Here is a 15060-nt window from a genome sequence, read left to right on the forward strand (position 1 = left end):
GATTGGTTCTGTGTTCACCACCGACCTAGCCAAACTTCCAGGAAACAGGCCCCACATCAGCTCTACGCTACCAATGGCTCCCAAGGCAGAGGGTTAGTATATCTACAGGTGTCACCCTACCACACTACTGTGGATACTTGGATGCAATATGATTGTTTATATGACATAAGGGATATAGTTTTGACAGTTATGAGGTACTTGATGAACATGGATACTGAAAAAAATTTGGCCTGTAATTTAAGATGTAAGGTAAAGTCAGAATTACTATAGAAGATCACACTCCAAAAGATAGTGTTATTCAGATAGCTGTGTGACTCGTGTACCTGGTCTCAGCTTGTTTACTTATGGGCCAGGGGTGGTGGGGTAGCTTAGTGGTTAAAGCTTGCGCTCGTCACGCCAAAGATCCGGGTTCGATTCCCCACATGGGTACAATGTGTGAAACCCATTTCTGGTGTCCCCTGCTGTGATATAGCTGGAATATTGCTAAAAGCGGCATAAAACTAAACGTACTCACTCACTCACACTTATGGGCCACTGAAGAGTTACCTCCTTGGCATAATGCAAGCACCATACTTGAAACACAGCCACTGTTATGTAGAGCGACCTCCTTGGCATAATGCATCCACCATACTTGAAACACAGCCACTGTTATGTAGAGTGACCTCCTTGGCATAATGCAAGCACCATACTTGGAACACAGCCACTGTTATGTAGAGTGACCTTGACATAATGCAAGCACCATACTTGAAACACAGCCACTGTTATGTAGAGTGACCTCCTTGGCATAATGCAAGCGCTATACTTGAAACACAGCCACTGTTATGTAGAGTGACCTCCTTGGCATAATGCAAGCACCATACTTGAAACACAGCCACTGTTATGTAGAGTGACCTCCTTGGCATAATGCAAGCCATACTTGAAACACAGCCACTGTTATGTAGAGTGACCTCCTTGGCATAATGCAAGCACCATACTTGAAACACAGCCACTGTTATGTAGAGTGACCTCCTTGGCATAATGCAAGCACCATACTTGAAACACAGCCACTGTTATGTAGAGTGACCTCCTTGGCATAATGCAAGCACCATACTTGAAACACAGCCACTGTTATGTAGAGTGACCTCCTTGGCATAATGCAAGAGCCATACTTGAAACACAGCCACTGTTATGTAGAGTGACCTCCTTGGCATAATGCAAGCACCATACTTGAAACACGGCCACTGTTATGTAGAGTGACCTCCTTGGCATAATGCAGCGCCATACTTGAAACACAGCCACTGTTATGTAGAGTGACCTCCTTGGCATAATACAAGCGCCATACTTGAAACACGGCCACTGTTTGTGTGATGGTTAACCGTAGCATTGTTCTCCTTGCAGTGGATGAGTTTTCAGATTCAGGGGAGAGCATGATGTCAACCAGCACACTACATGGCAGGAAGGTGAGTATCATAGTACCATAGTACCTCCCTCTCTCCCCTCTCTCCCCCTCTCCTCCCCCTCTTCCCCCCTCTCCCTCCCTCTCCCTCTCCCTCCCTCCCTCGACCAGTGCACTACATGGCAGGAAGGTGAGTATCATAGTACCAGCCAACATCCCTCCCTTCCTCCCTCTCTCCTCCCCTCTCCCCTCCCCCTCTCTCCCCCTCTACCTCCTCTCTCCCTCCCTCTCTCAACCAGCACACTACATGGCAGGAAGGTGAGTATCATAGTACCAGCCAGCCAACATCCCTCCCTCTCCTCTCTCCTCCTGTCCACACCTCTCTCCCCACTACCTCCCTGTCTCACTCTCTCCCCCTCTACCTCCCTCTCTCCCTCCCTCTCTCAACCAGCACACTACATGGCAGGAAGGTGAGTATCATAGTACCAGCCAACATCCCTCCCTCTTCTCCCTCCCTGTCTCCCACCCTCTCCCCACTACCTCCCCTCTCTCCCCTCTGCCTCCCTCTCTCCCTCCCTCTCTCTCACTACATGGCAGGAAGGTGAGTATCAGTACCAGCACCCTCTACCTCCTGTCTCCCATCGGCACACTACATGGCGGGAAGGTGAGTATCATAGTACCAGCCAACATCCCTCCTCTCTCTCCTCCTCCTCCTCCTGTCTCCCACCCTCTCCCCCACTGCCTCCCTGTCTCACTCTCTCCCCCTCTGCCTCCCTCTCCCTCCCTCCCTCGACCAGTGCACTACATGGCAGGAAGGTGAGTATCATAGTACCAGGTACCTCCCTCTCCCCCTACCTCCCCTCTCTCTCTCCCCTCCCCTCCTTTCCCCCTCTCCTCCCTCCCTCCCTCCCTCGACCAGCTACATGGCAGGAAGGTGAGTATCATAGTACCAGCCAACATCCCTCTCTCCCCCCTCTACCTCCCTGTCTCCCTCCTCTCCTCCCCTCTGCCTCCCTGTCTCTCTCTCTCCCCCTCTACCTCCCTCTCTCTCTCTCTCTCCTCCCTCTCTCAACCAGCACATTACATGGAAGGTGAGTATCAAAGCATCTTTGAGTACCAGCCAACATCCAAAGGCATTGCTATCCCTCTCTTCCTCTCTTGGAGAGACCTCTGGCTATTCCATTTCATTTCATGTAGTTTCAGGTCCAGCAGACATGAAAAGTTTTAGGCATCATTTCATTTAGTTTCAGGTCCAGCAGACATGTGTTTTATATGGTTGACTTTATGCTACTAAACCTAAGTTGACGATAGTAAACATGGGAGTCAGAATAAAGTTTGCTGTTGTTCCATTGTTAGGATGTATACAACAGCATTCTCATTTATCAGGAAACATCTGTAGAGGTTGAAAAATTTAAGATAACTTGGGTTGGGCCTTTCCCACCACATGTTTTCCTGTTAAAGAAGGTCAAGCAAGTAAAACAAAGTGTGGCCCAACATTTTGACTGCTGTATGTTTCATGTTTAATTTTTTTCAGGGTATGAACTTAACAGACAAGGCTGATGACAGAGTATCCCGTCGCATCCAGAAAGCCGCTGTGAAACAACACAAACAGGCAGAACAGAAGCGGCTCCGTATGGCACAGGAGATTCAACGCAAGCTGGAGGAAGTCGATGTCAAACAACGAACTGGAACAACGTGGCATTATTGTGGAGAAAGCATTACGAGGGGAGGGACCAGGTAGGTGGAACAGCAGAGCACTGTTATTGGAGAAGGCATTTTAACAGGCAGGGAAATGGTAGATGGAATGGCAGGGTATTACTTTGATCAAGGATGGTTAGTTATTAGTCTGGTGCTAGTGCCATGTTCCTTGTGTGTGTGACCTGTGTGTGACCTTGTACACTGTTTGACTCCAGATGCAGACAAGGAGGAGGCAGGGCTGATGCAGGAATGGTTTAATCTGGTGCACGACAAGAACAGCCTGGTCCGATACGAGTCGGAACTCATGGTGCGGTGAGTGTCACACAAGGCTCCAGACATTTCTGTAATGCCATCTTACAATGAATTATGATGATGGTGACGGTTGTGTTGATAGTTATGACAGTGTTGGCAGTTCTTGATGATGGTGACGGTTGTGTTGATAGTGATGACAGTGTTGGCGGTTCTTGATGATGGTGACGGTTGTGTTGATAGTTATGACAGTGTTGGCGGTTCTTGATGATGGTGACGGTTGTGTTGATAGTGATGACAGTGTTGGCGGTTCTTGATGATGGTGACGGTTGTGTTGATAGTTATGACAGTGTTGGCGGTTCTTGATGATGGTGACGGTTGTGTTGATAGTTATGACAGTGTTGGCGGTTCTTGATGATGGTGACGGTTGTGTTGATAGTTATGACAGTGTTGGCGGTTCTTGATGTGGCTGGCTGTTGATGGTGGTGATCAAGGTTCCAGACATTTCTGTTAAAATGAATTGTGATGATGTTGGAAAGTGGATGTGTTTGTTGTGCCTGTTGATGGTTATGACGGTGTTGATGGTTGTGACGGTGTTGATGATGTGATGGTTGGTGGATGTTGATGTGTTGGATGACGGTGTTGATGGTTGTGACGGTGTTAATGGTTGTGATGATGTGGGTGGTTGTGTTGATAGTTATGACGGTGTTGGATGGTTGTGACGTTGATTATGGTGTCTGTTATTGTTGATGGAGATGATGTTGATATGGGACTGTTGATTGATGGTTGTAGGGCGAAGGAGCTTGAGTTGGAGGATCGCCAGGCTCGCTTGGAGAACCAGCTGCGTGAGAGGATGAACTCAGGAGGTACAGTGACACCTACAGTCATAGGCTAGCCTCTCTCCATGCGTAGTTGTAGCAAAGGAAACTGTGCTTCTGTCCTAGTTTATCTTATATATTTTTGTCAAATCAAAGATTTTATGCAGGTGAATAAAAACTGCATAACATGTAATGTAAGTTTATCAGAATATGTTTTACTTATCCTGCCTAACAGTTTTTATGTATGCACAACTCTTAAGTTATTGGCTTTTGTCAGCCGATGTATGATACAGTGAGCACTGGAACTTGTAACTTTGTCATGTTACAGTTTGTAAAGATGACTTCAAGAGATCTTTCACAAATCCTATAGTTTGGATGCCGGTGAATAGTTGACCAACATTTAAGCTACATAATCCTCAAATTACTGTTACTGTCCAGTGATACTACGTAAAATTCAATTCTTCCCTATTACTTCTGTTGGTCCTTCATTGCATGGCACATTACCTTGTCATATGAATCGAGTGGTACTGGGAAGTATTGAACAGCACAGTTTCTTCTTGCTGCTAGTGTACAACATATTATGTAATCAGTAGGACTAGGAGGACAGTTAGGTGACCTTGGCTTGTCTGTTCACTAAGGTCACTGAGGGCATGATGTAGCGTCTGTCTCTCTCTACTGAATAACTCCTATCTAGGATTAGCTACACACACTGGAGAACTGTATTTACAGGCAAAATGGATTTTAGGGCACAGATACTGTATGAAATAAGTTGTCTATATGTTATACCAATTTTGCCAGATGTACTGTGTACTAAAAACTATGTTGTCTGTGATTAAATCTTTCACTTTTATTATGAATGTTAAGCACTGTTCATACTAATGGGAAATGTCGTGAGAAGTGTTAGTCACGTTGGTGAGATTCAGTGATTAATCTGGTGAAACTCCTCCCACTGTAGTCAGGAGAATACATACAGCAGAGGCATGCTCCCCTTTCTGTCCCAAGGCATGCTCTTGAACCATGTTGAGTTTCAGGTAGTTCCTTTGTTCCTGTAGGACCAGACACCCTCAGCTTGTAGAGGGCTTTTGTTGCAGCAGTGGGCATGTTGCTCCATGCTGCTCCAACTGAGTAGTGTCGTCCTAGGTCACCATGGGATTACCTGCTGCTCACCTGTACGATCTAGGTTCACTCACTCTCATGGATACAATACATTAGTCCCTTCCTGGTGTCCATGTACAATATGTAAGTCCCTTCCTGGTGTCCAGGTACTCTATGTCAGTTCCTTCCTGGTGTCCAGGAACAGTATGTCAGTCCCTTCCTGGTGTCCTGGTACTCTGTCAGTCCCTTCTTGGTGTCCAGGTACTCTATGTCAGTCCCTTCCTGGTGTCGAGGTACTCTATATCAGTCCCTTACTGGTGTCCATGTACAATATGTCAGTCCCTTCCTGGTGTCCAGGTACTCTATGTCAGTCCCTTCCTGGTGTCCAAGTACAGTATGTCAGTCCCTTCCTGGTGTCCAAGTACAATATGTCAGTCCCTTCCTGGTGTCCAGGTATATTATGTCAGTCCATTCCTGGTGTCCAGGTACTCTATGTCAGTCCCTTCCTGGTGTCCAGGTACTCTATGTCGGTCCCTTCCTGGTGTCCATGGACAGTATGTCAGTCCCTTCCTGGTGTCCAGGTACAGTATGTCCGTCCTTCCTGGTGTCCATGTACAATATGTCAGTCCCTTCCTGGTGTCCAGGTATATTATGTCAGTCCCTTCCTGGTGTCCAGGTACTCTATGTCAGTCCCTTCCTGGTGTCCATGTACAATATGTCAGTCCCTTCCTGGTGTCCATGTACAATATGTCAGTCCCTTCCTCGTGTCCAGGTATATTATGTCAGTCCTTTCCTTGTGTCCAGGTACTCTATGTCGGTCCCTTCCTGGTGTCTAAGTACTCTATGTCGGCCCCTTCCTGGTGTCCAGGTACTCTATGTCAGTCCCTTCCTGGTGTCCAGGTATATTATGTCAGTCCTTCCTGGTGTCCAAATACTATATGTCAGTCCTTCCAGGTGTTCAGGTACAATATGTCGGTCCCTTCCTGGTGTCCAGGTATATTATGTCAGTCCTTCCTGGTGTCCAAATACTATATGTCAGTCCCTTCCTGGTGTCCAAGTACAGTATGTCAGTCCCTTCCTGGTGTCCAGGTATATTATGTCAGTTCTTTCTTGGTGTCCAAGTACAATATGTTGATGGGTATTGTTCTCAGAGCTAAGATAGGTCTGATAATTTTAAAATTGGATCTGAATAACAAAATTGTTCCAATATATGGCAGTGTGTGTGTGTGTGTGTATTATCAGCGTCTGAATCTGAGGCAGGCGTCGCCTGACCTTGTTCCCCTGACTGAGTGTCGTAGTGTAGCATGTTGTGTGTACTAACTGCAGATCTGGACAAGTCCGATGCGGAGATCATCGATGAGAAAAACATCCTCGATGAGCTGCTAGAGGTGGTGGAGCAGAGAGACAACCTGGTGGCCATGTTGGAGGAAGACAGGCTCAGGTACACACAGGAGAGCTGGCAAAGGGAGAAAACTCACCAGGCGAAAAAGCCTGTTGAAACAAATCTATGATCTTTTTATGTTACAAAAAAATAAATAACTTGTTGTTGAGTTGTACATCTGAGGTTAACGGGCCATTTATGTCACTCAGACCATTGTCAAATAGTAATGAATCATCCTGCTTTCCTTCCACTAATTCTGTGCATGGCATGGTGGTTTGTGCATGGTGTGTCATCACTCTGACTGACACTAGAGTCAACCAACAGTAGAAAACTTTGGACTCCCTGAACTCATGTGAGCTTGTGTCCACTGTACACTACAGCTTTTGTGCTTTTATTTCATAGGACTGAAAGACTGAGAGCCTATATCACGGCATGTTGTCTAGTGCTTGTAGTAGGTCATACAGTTCTCAAAATTCACAGGACCAATTTAGCTGAACATTCTCATGCTTGTCCACGTCAGTGATGAGCTCCAAATCTGCAACTGTATTTAAAATAAGCTGACATAAAAGTTGGTAGATGTTTACTAAGTAAGGGGTTTCAAAACATATTGCAGATTTAGACCTTCTCTTTACCTTTGGTGAAGACTACATCTGAATCGTTTCTGAAAATTGTTTAAATGTAGCTTCTTTATTTGTCTTGTTAAAATTTGTCTGTGTCAAAAAAGCATTGGGTGAGCTACAGAGCTACTATTTCCTGTAGTTGAATCATAAAAGTTGAATCATAAAATAACCCATAACTAACCTGTTGTACATCAGGATAAGAGCAGTTTGCTTCTCATGGAAGTTTAGCGACTAGATCACATGATCATATTTCCCTCTTAGAGTTACTCCTACCAAGGACGTGCATGTAGACAGGTGACATTCAGTTGCCTCATAAGTTGCTTGATGAAAGATTCCCGCAGCAAGTAACTGTCATATTGTGAATCTGTCATTGCAGCTCCAGGGACCATTAATGTGGAGTAGCTAGGGAATAACACAGCATTATTACTGGTTACATCAACACATGTAAGTGATGCATGTAACATGGATAGTATCATTGGTTACAAGTGATCTAGGGAATAACACAGCATTATTACTGGTTACATCAACACATGTAAGTGATGCATGTAACATGGATAGTATCATTGGTTACAAGTGATCTAGGGAATAACACAGCATTATTACTGGTTACATCAACACATGTAAGTGATGCATGTAACATGGATAGTATCATTGGTTACAAGTGATCTAGGGAATAACACAGCATTATTACTGGTTACATCATTACATGTAAGTGATGCATGTAACATGGATAGTATCATTGGTTACAAGTGATCTAGGGAATAACACAGCATTATTACTGGTTACATCATTACATGTAAGTGATGCATGTAACATGGATAGTACCATTGGTTACAAGTGATCTAGGGAATAACACAGCATTATTACTGGTTACATCAACACATGTAAGTGATGCATGTAACATGGATAGTATCATTGGTTACAAGTGATCTAGGGAATAACACAGCATTATAACTGGTTACATCAACACATGTAAGTGATGCATGTAACATGGATAGTATCATTGGTTACAAGTGATCTAGGGAATAACACAGCATTATTACTGTTTACATCAACACATGCAAGTGATGCATGTAATATGGATATTGGTATATTGTTTCATCAACACATGTAAGTGAGTCAAGATCTCTTCAAGTAATGGCATGTACTCTGAACTATGACCTTCTCCATTGTTGTATGTCATGACTAGGAAGGCAAGTTATGCTTGTGTAGGCTTGTATAGTCATCCTCCAGAATGAAATGGATATTTAGGGAATACTATGTACATGCAATTTATATTGTAACCACATCAGATCTCTTGTATTTAAAAGTAACTGTTTACTCCGGTGTTTTAAATGTCAGTAAAATGAGCTTTTCCTGATAGTGGTGTTATCTTTAGTGATATTACCTGATGTTGCCAGTCGGGATTACCGTGCTGAAGTCACTCCCCACTTTCTGTTTCAGAGAGCAGGAAGAAGACAAAGACCTAGAGGAAGTTATGTTGAAGAAGGGCTTCGCCTTGTCACCTATCTGTTTGCCGGACAGTGGGAAGTCCGAAGTCTCCTGATCCCATGTTGCAGGTCCCTGTAGCCTTCCTGGAGCCCCGTGGGACACTCTGGCCAGTTGTACTCATAACTTATTCAAGTCAGTGTAGTTCAGGATGGCACTGGAATACAGCTTACAGATGTTGTACTGATGGCAGTACGTTGGAACTCCCAACGTCAGCCTGGCATGAGAGCCAGCTTGCTTTACAAACACTTCTAGTGGTGCTGTATAGACGCTTGTGTAGATGTTCAAGCAGCAGCATATTAGCAGCTTCATCATCAATGCATTTATCTTCTATATGCAGTTGTACCACAAGATTAGATGTCCTGATGCCGAGATGTGAGACGTTTTCTACCTACATGTGATATTACTGTTTATTCCCCGATTCCTTGTAACAAACGAGGATCATGCATTCCCTGTGTTCAGGTGGTGATGAAGACGGTATTGCAATTACTGGAATTAGTTTCCATGGTAACATGCACTCTGTTAAGAACACCTTGCTTTGTCCTTGCAGTGTGCGGTTCAAGCTAAATATGTAACTTGCCGTAGTGAAACAAACAGCTGGGAGGAATCTCTTCTAAGCTTACACTGATCTAGCAACTCGAGTGTGTCTGGCTACATACAGCATTAACAGTGTGAAACACAGATCTCTCCTGTGGGGTATAGATGCGGGCTGTTTTTAGTGAGTCGTTACAAAACTTCAGCTGGAGTTATTCCTTTTCTAATCTCCCTGAGATGGGTGACCTGGTCCTGATACTCCTCCAGATAACCTGAGTGTATCTTGTTCTACATGTTCATGTAAATTCCACAACAATGAACTGAACATGTAAGTTTTTACTGATTCTTGAACCAATACCAAGGATATACTAGGCTGTACAAGAGCAGCAATGATAGTGAACCCTAGCAGCTGCTGCAGCTGTGGCAAGATGTCAGCTCTCTGCCATGGCAGTGTCCAGACTGTCTACCACTGGGACGTGGAACCTCACTATGTTCTGCTGTGTACTTGTAGCACAAATTATTTTAAGGTTACACAAATAAATATTGACATGCAGTGGAAGTAAAGAAGTATATGTACACTTCATGTTTCCAAGTTAAAGGTTTTTTAAGCTGTAGTGTTCTCGATCCCACTTGGACGAAACCGTGGCGGTTGTTACCAGAACGTGTGTACCTCTGTGAGGCTTCTATGTACGTGAGATAACACTGATCACAGGATTAGAGTAGAGTAGGCATAGTAAGGTCTCTATTTGCTGTAAAATATTCCTTATTGGACTGTTGCTTGTCAAGCTCTGTACAGCCTTTGCCTACACCTGGTGGCTGATGAGCTCTACTCTTTCTGTGGCTTCCACATGGTCTGATGGACTTGTACAACAATCCCAGATCAGTTTGCTACATTGAACTTAGAGGGTTTTTTCAGCATTAAACTAAATAATGTGAGGATGAATCTCAGATAATCTCATGTAATTGGCATGTGTGTAATGGCACTCTTGTAGTTTGATGTCAATGCATGTTATTGATGGAGGTGAGGATACTCTGCACGTTGCAAATTCTTTTGGTTTTGAGAGAAATGATGTATATGAAAAGCATGTGAACTTAATGTGGCTTTGTCAGACATCTGGAGTAAGAGTACCAAGACGCTGTTATTTCAGACTGGTTGTTTTGTTGCTCATCTGAGATGACGGCTGTTTAACTATAATTTAACACCAAAGATTGTTCCTGTTGCATCACTGACCTCAGTCTCATATCATTTCACTGTCTACAGTTTTAACACAGCTGAAGTTTTAATTAATATGCATAAAGGTTATATTTACATGTTCACATACAGGCGTCAATGTTGGTACATTGTGGCATTATTTACTGATGTATTCAAGATGTCCTTTACTGTAACCATGGTAACTGGTCTGGTCACAACTTCATCCAAGCAAGACCACTCATCTCACACTAATTACATTCTTAATTTAATCAGCAACTTAGGTAATGTAGATAATTATCCAAGCAAAAGAACCAAATGAATGTTCAGAACAAAGAATGTGTATTCTAGCTATGACCAAGACGACGTGTTGGCCGTGCTGGACTGGTCATCATGCTTGCTGGCGTGCGTGTGTCCGGTGGTCCGGATGCTGTGACTGGTGCTACTATCTCCACACCTCATACTGTGTGTTTGTTCTTCACCTGTTGTTGACACTGTGTCGCTTGATGTGGCACCTCGCTAACACTGTGTACATTGTTGCCATCACCTGTGTTTGTAGGTCAACACTGTGTACATTGTTGCCATCACCTGTGTTTGTAGGTCGACACTGTGTACATTGTTGCCATCACCTGTGTTTGTAGGTCAACACTGTGTACATTGTTGCCATCACCTGTGTTTGTAGGTCGACACTGTGTACATTGTTGCCATCACCTGTGTTTGTAGGTCGACACTGTGTACATTGTTGCCATCACCTGTGTTTGTAGGTCAACACTGTGTACATTGTTGCCATCACCTGTGTTTGTAGGTCAACACTGTGTTCATTGTGCCATCACCTGTGTTTGTAGGTCGACACTGTGTACATTGTTGCCATCACCAGTGTTTGTAGGTCGATACTGTGTACATTGTTGCCATCACCTGTGTTTGTAGGTCGACACTGTGTACATTGTTGCCATCACCTGTGTTTGTAGGTCGACACTGTGTACATTGTTGCCATCACCTGTGTTTGTAGGTCGACACTGTGTACATTGTTGCCATCACCTGTGTTTGTAGGTCGACACTGTGTACATTGTTGCCATCACCTGTGTTTGTAGGTCGACACTGTGTACATTGTTGCCATCACCTGTGTTTGTAGGTCGACACTGTGTACATTGTTGCCATCACCTGTGTTTGTAGGTCGACACTGTGTACATTGTTGCCATCACCTGTGTTTGTAGGTCAACACTGTGTTCATTGTTGCCATTACCTGTGTTTGTAGGTCGACACTGTGTACATTGTTGCCATCACCTGTGTTTGTAGGTCAACACTGTGTACATTGTTGCCATCACCAGTGTTTGTATGGTTGACACTGTGGACATTGTTGCCATCACTTGTGTTTGTAAGTTGACACTGTGTACATCTTTCTGTCAACAGCATGCCTCAAATGAAATTGATATTGTGCTGTCCATGTTTTTCTGAGGATTTTCACATACAGTTTCTGTGATGCAAAGCTTTATTGATATTAGGTCATCCCTGTCTGTTGTACTGTCATGTGAACTGACAGACCTACCGCCAATGGTTCCTTTTGAACATGTTACCCTCGTGGTTATGTCTTAGGGATGTGTCAACTCTCTCAAAGGATATTTATCTCAAATGTTTGGTTGTATTTCAGATTCTTATTTTGAGCAAGACTCGGATGTACGATCGCCTCAGAGCTTGTTGTGTGTATATACCTGTATACATATGTGTTGGGCCATGTCCGTGCTTGTATAGCCTGCCTCCTTGTTCTCTGTACATATACAAGTTTGTTGTTTTCAGCTATTATTTATGTTGTTGTTGAAAAGAATCAATATTCCTGTCCATTTCCGTCAGTCCATATTCAGTGTCCCGTACACAGTTGTGGTTACATAGATCTCATGTCAGCACAATCAGTCTGTAATGATGTTGCTTCTCCTCAATGGAATCTCTCATAGCTGTGCTGTTCTCTTCAAGTCTTGCTCTTCTCATCACACTGTCACAGTGTTGCTGTTTTCCGGGAGTCTCTCTCTCCTCATACTGACGCTCTCACAAACCACATTGGTAACCTACGTAAACCTGCTCATCTTGACGCAACACTCTGACAACCACTCAACCCTTCAGCCTGCTCTGCCTTGCACTTATTTAAATGCTTCAATCTCTTTTGATTCTCAGGCTCACGCTTTTAAAACGGCCATGATCCATGCAAGAATCATGAAGCCCTCAATAGGTGACCTTGTGCTGCTTATAGTGTAGTGAAGTGTGTTTTGGTAGCTAAACACTTGGATCCATCCTGTAGGTTGTACTTAAAGCTTCATTCAACGTGAACCATTGATAATGAAATCTTCCATCTAGATATGACACAAATTCCATTTCATCGATTCATGTTGGAATAAGTTCTTTTTTATCAATGTAAAATGGCCAGTATTTATGAAGAGCTAAACTAGATTCAATTGTAAATATATCGTTCACTGTCTTCTCACCACTTTGTGGAAATGTAAACATACACATCAATGTATTTATATTTTGTGTTATTTTCAGGTTAAGAAATAATTGTTAGTTGCATCAAATTCTTGACATGAAAGAGGTGAGGTGAGAAACCAGTCCCATGCAGCATGTGAGAGAGTTATTTCCCCTTGATCTACAGGCGGTCATTGTGGCCAGATTGTCTGTGTATACTGTTTTCTTTGTGTGTGATGTGTCTGTAGAAGCCCCAGCCTGTCATCTAACAAGTATGCACTCATAGCAGGAGCTCGCATTGAGCTGCACATAAAGTTGAAACAGCGTCTTGTTTGGGCTTTATAAAGAACCTTTGGGCATTGTTGCAACAAGACACAACGTAATTGAGCGACTTCTCTTCAGACATCTGCTAAGTTCCTCTTCTGTTAGCTGCTGTCAGAAAGTGAAAGCAATAATTCTATTGACAGTATGCAAACACTGATGTGAATGAATGTTGTTTTGTCATAGTCAGCATTATTATCACAGCAACCCACGGATGTCAAGTCTGATCCAGGTAATGATATGTCACCTCCTCACTACGACCGTGTTGGTCAGCTGTGTGACGAGTGACCAGTGTATACCGGTCCTACTAGTCCCAGCAGGGTGTAGGATGGCAGACCAGTCAACCTCCAGTTGTACAGAGGACTCTGTTCAGCAAATTGTACAATAATATCTAAATGTAGTATTTATGGAGCATGATAATATTTCTAAGCTGTAAAAATTCTCAGTGTGATTCATTATTGTGAACTTATAATCTGATGGACTACAGTTTAAGGATGTGACTGAGATTGCTGTTGTAGGGCCGGATGTTATGGGTGGACCAGTTCATGCTCTGTAGCTCACCCTCATTGTGATGTAATTCCCCTTATTCTGCTAGCATGGCATTCTCTAGCACTCATTGCAACATTCAACTGGGCTCCTGCTACAAGTCACAGCACTCCCCCTGGCGATACGGTTTACAGGGGAAACGTTATGGATGTTCTGTAACAACAGCAAGCATCCTGAGGCTTACACATTGTGATGTTTTTGCTGCCCTTGGTTGGTGTAATGTCGCTGTTCGCTGCACCAAACACTGTGAGTGTTGATACAAGGGAAATTAGTGCATGTCAGCCATGCCAGATGAAGGAGTATGATGGTAGATTCAACTTGGTTGTAAGCGCCACATAAATACTCATCCAGATTGTAACGACCTTTGACCTGTGAATACACAGTGCTATTTAGAAAGTGGTCAAATTTAGCATGTTACAATGTTGGTTGACTGTGGTTGAATTGTACCACGCAGTACTGTCAATGACCAACCGTCGGTTGACTGTGGTTGAATTGTAGCATGCAGTACTGTCAATGGTCAACTGTTGGTTGAATTCTACCATGCAGTACTGTCAGTGATCAACCGTCGGTTGACTGTGGTTGAATTGTACCCTGCAGTACTGTCAATGGTCAACTGTTGGTTGAATTGTACCATGCAGTACTGTCAGCGATCAACCGTCGGTTGACTGTGGTTGAATTGTACCATGCAGTACTGTCAATGGTCAATTGTTGGTTGACTGTGGTTGAATTGTACCCTGCAGTTCTGTCAATGGTCAACTGTTGGTTGAATTGTACCATGCAGTTCTGTCAATGGTCAACTGTTGGTTGACTGTGTGGTCGAAGTGCTGTTGGTTGACTGTGTGGTCGAAGTGCTGTTGGTTGACAGTGTGTTTGCACCGTGTTTTGTTTGTGATTGTGGAGTGTGACTGGCTTTGTTGTTTGGTTTTATCCAGTCCGTAGCAGCGCTGTTGATGTAGGGCAACATGTTGTTGAGTTGTTCATGTTTTCAGTGTTCTAAAGTTGATAAGAGTTGTTAATATTCTCAAATATTTTATTAATATCAAATCCTCAGCATACTATGTTTAGAACAATATCAGATACATTTCTGATAGTGGCTAGTTTTGGACTTGTACAGCAAGCAGCAATAGTGATATTTTTGTATATTACCTTTGTAACATACTGGCAGTTTTTGTCATTTCTTTTTTTTAATTTTGAATAGGCTGTCAAGTTATATTTGTAGTTTATATGTCTGCCTGACATGAACCTCCTTTCTTTGACCGAGTTCTTCTCGGAACAACCTGCCAGCATTACTGTAG

At 43.5% G+C, this 15060-nt stretch overlaps 1 protein-coding gene across 1 annotated transcript; it reads left to right on the top strand.

The window, feature by feature from the left end:
- The first annotated feature begins 73 nt into the window (after window positions 1-73).
- On the top strand, window positions 74-9413 carry LOC124260927 (F-actin-monooxygenase MICAL3-like). Its single transcript, XM_046695250.1, is given in 9 exon segments — window positions 74-92; window positions 1378-1439; window positions 1675-1845; window positions 2910-3058; window positions 3060-3112; window positions 3289-3385; window positions 4115-4188; window positions 6562-6676; window positions 8680-9413. Coding segments are annotated over 9 exon segments (843 nt in total). The 3' UTR covers window positions 8783-9413.
- The last annotated feature ends 5647 nt before the right edge of the window (window positions 9414-15060 follow it).

The sequence above is a fragment of the Haliotis rubra genome, unplaced genomic scaffold (assembly GCF_003918875.1).
Source record: "Haliotis rubra isolate DU_JTF1 unplaced genomic scaffold, ASM391887v1 Scf781, whole genome shotgun sequence".
NCBI lineage: Eukaryota > Metazoa > Mollusca > Gastropoda > Lepetellida > Haliotidae > Haliotis > Haliotis rubra.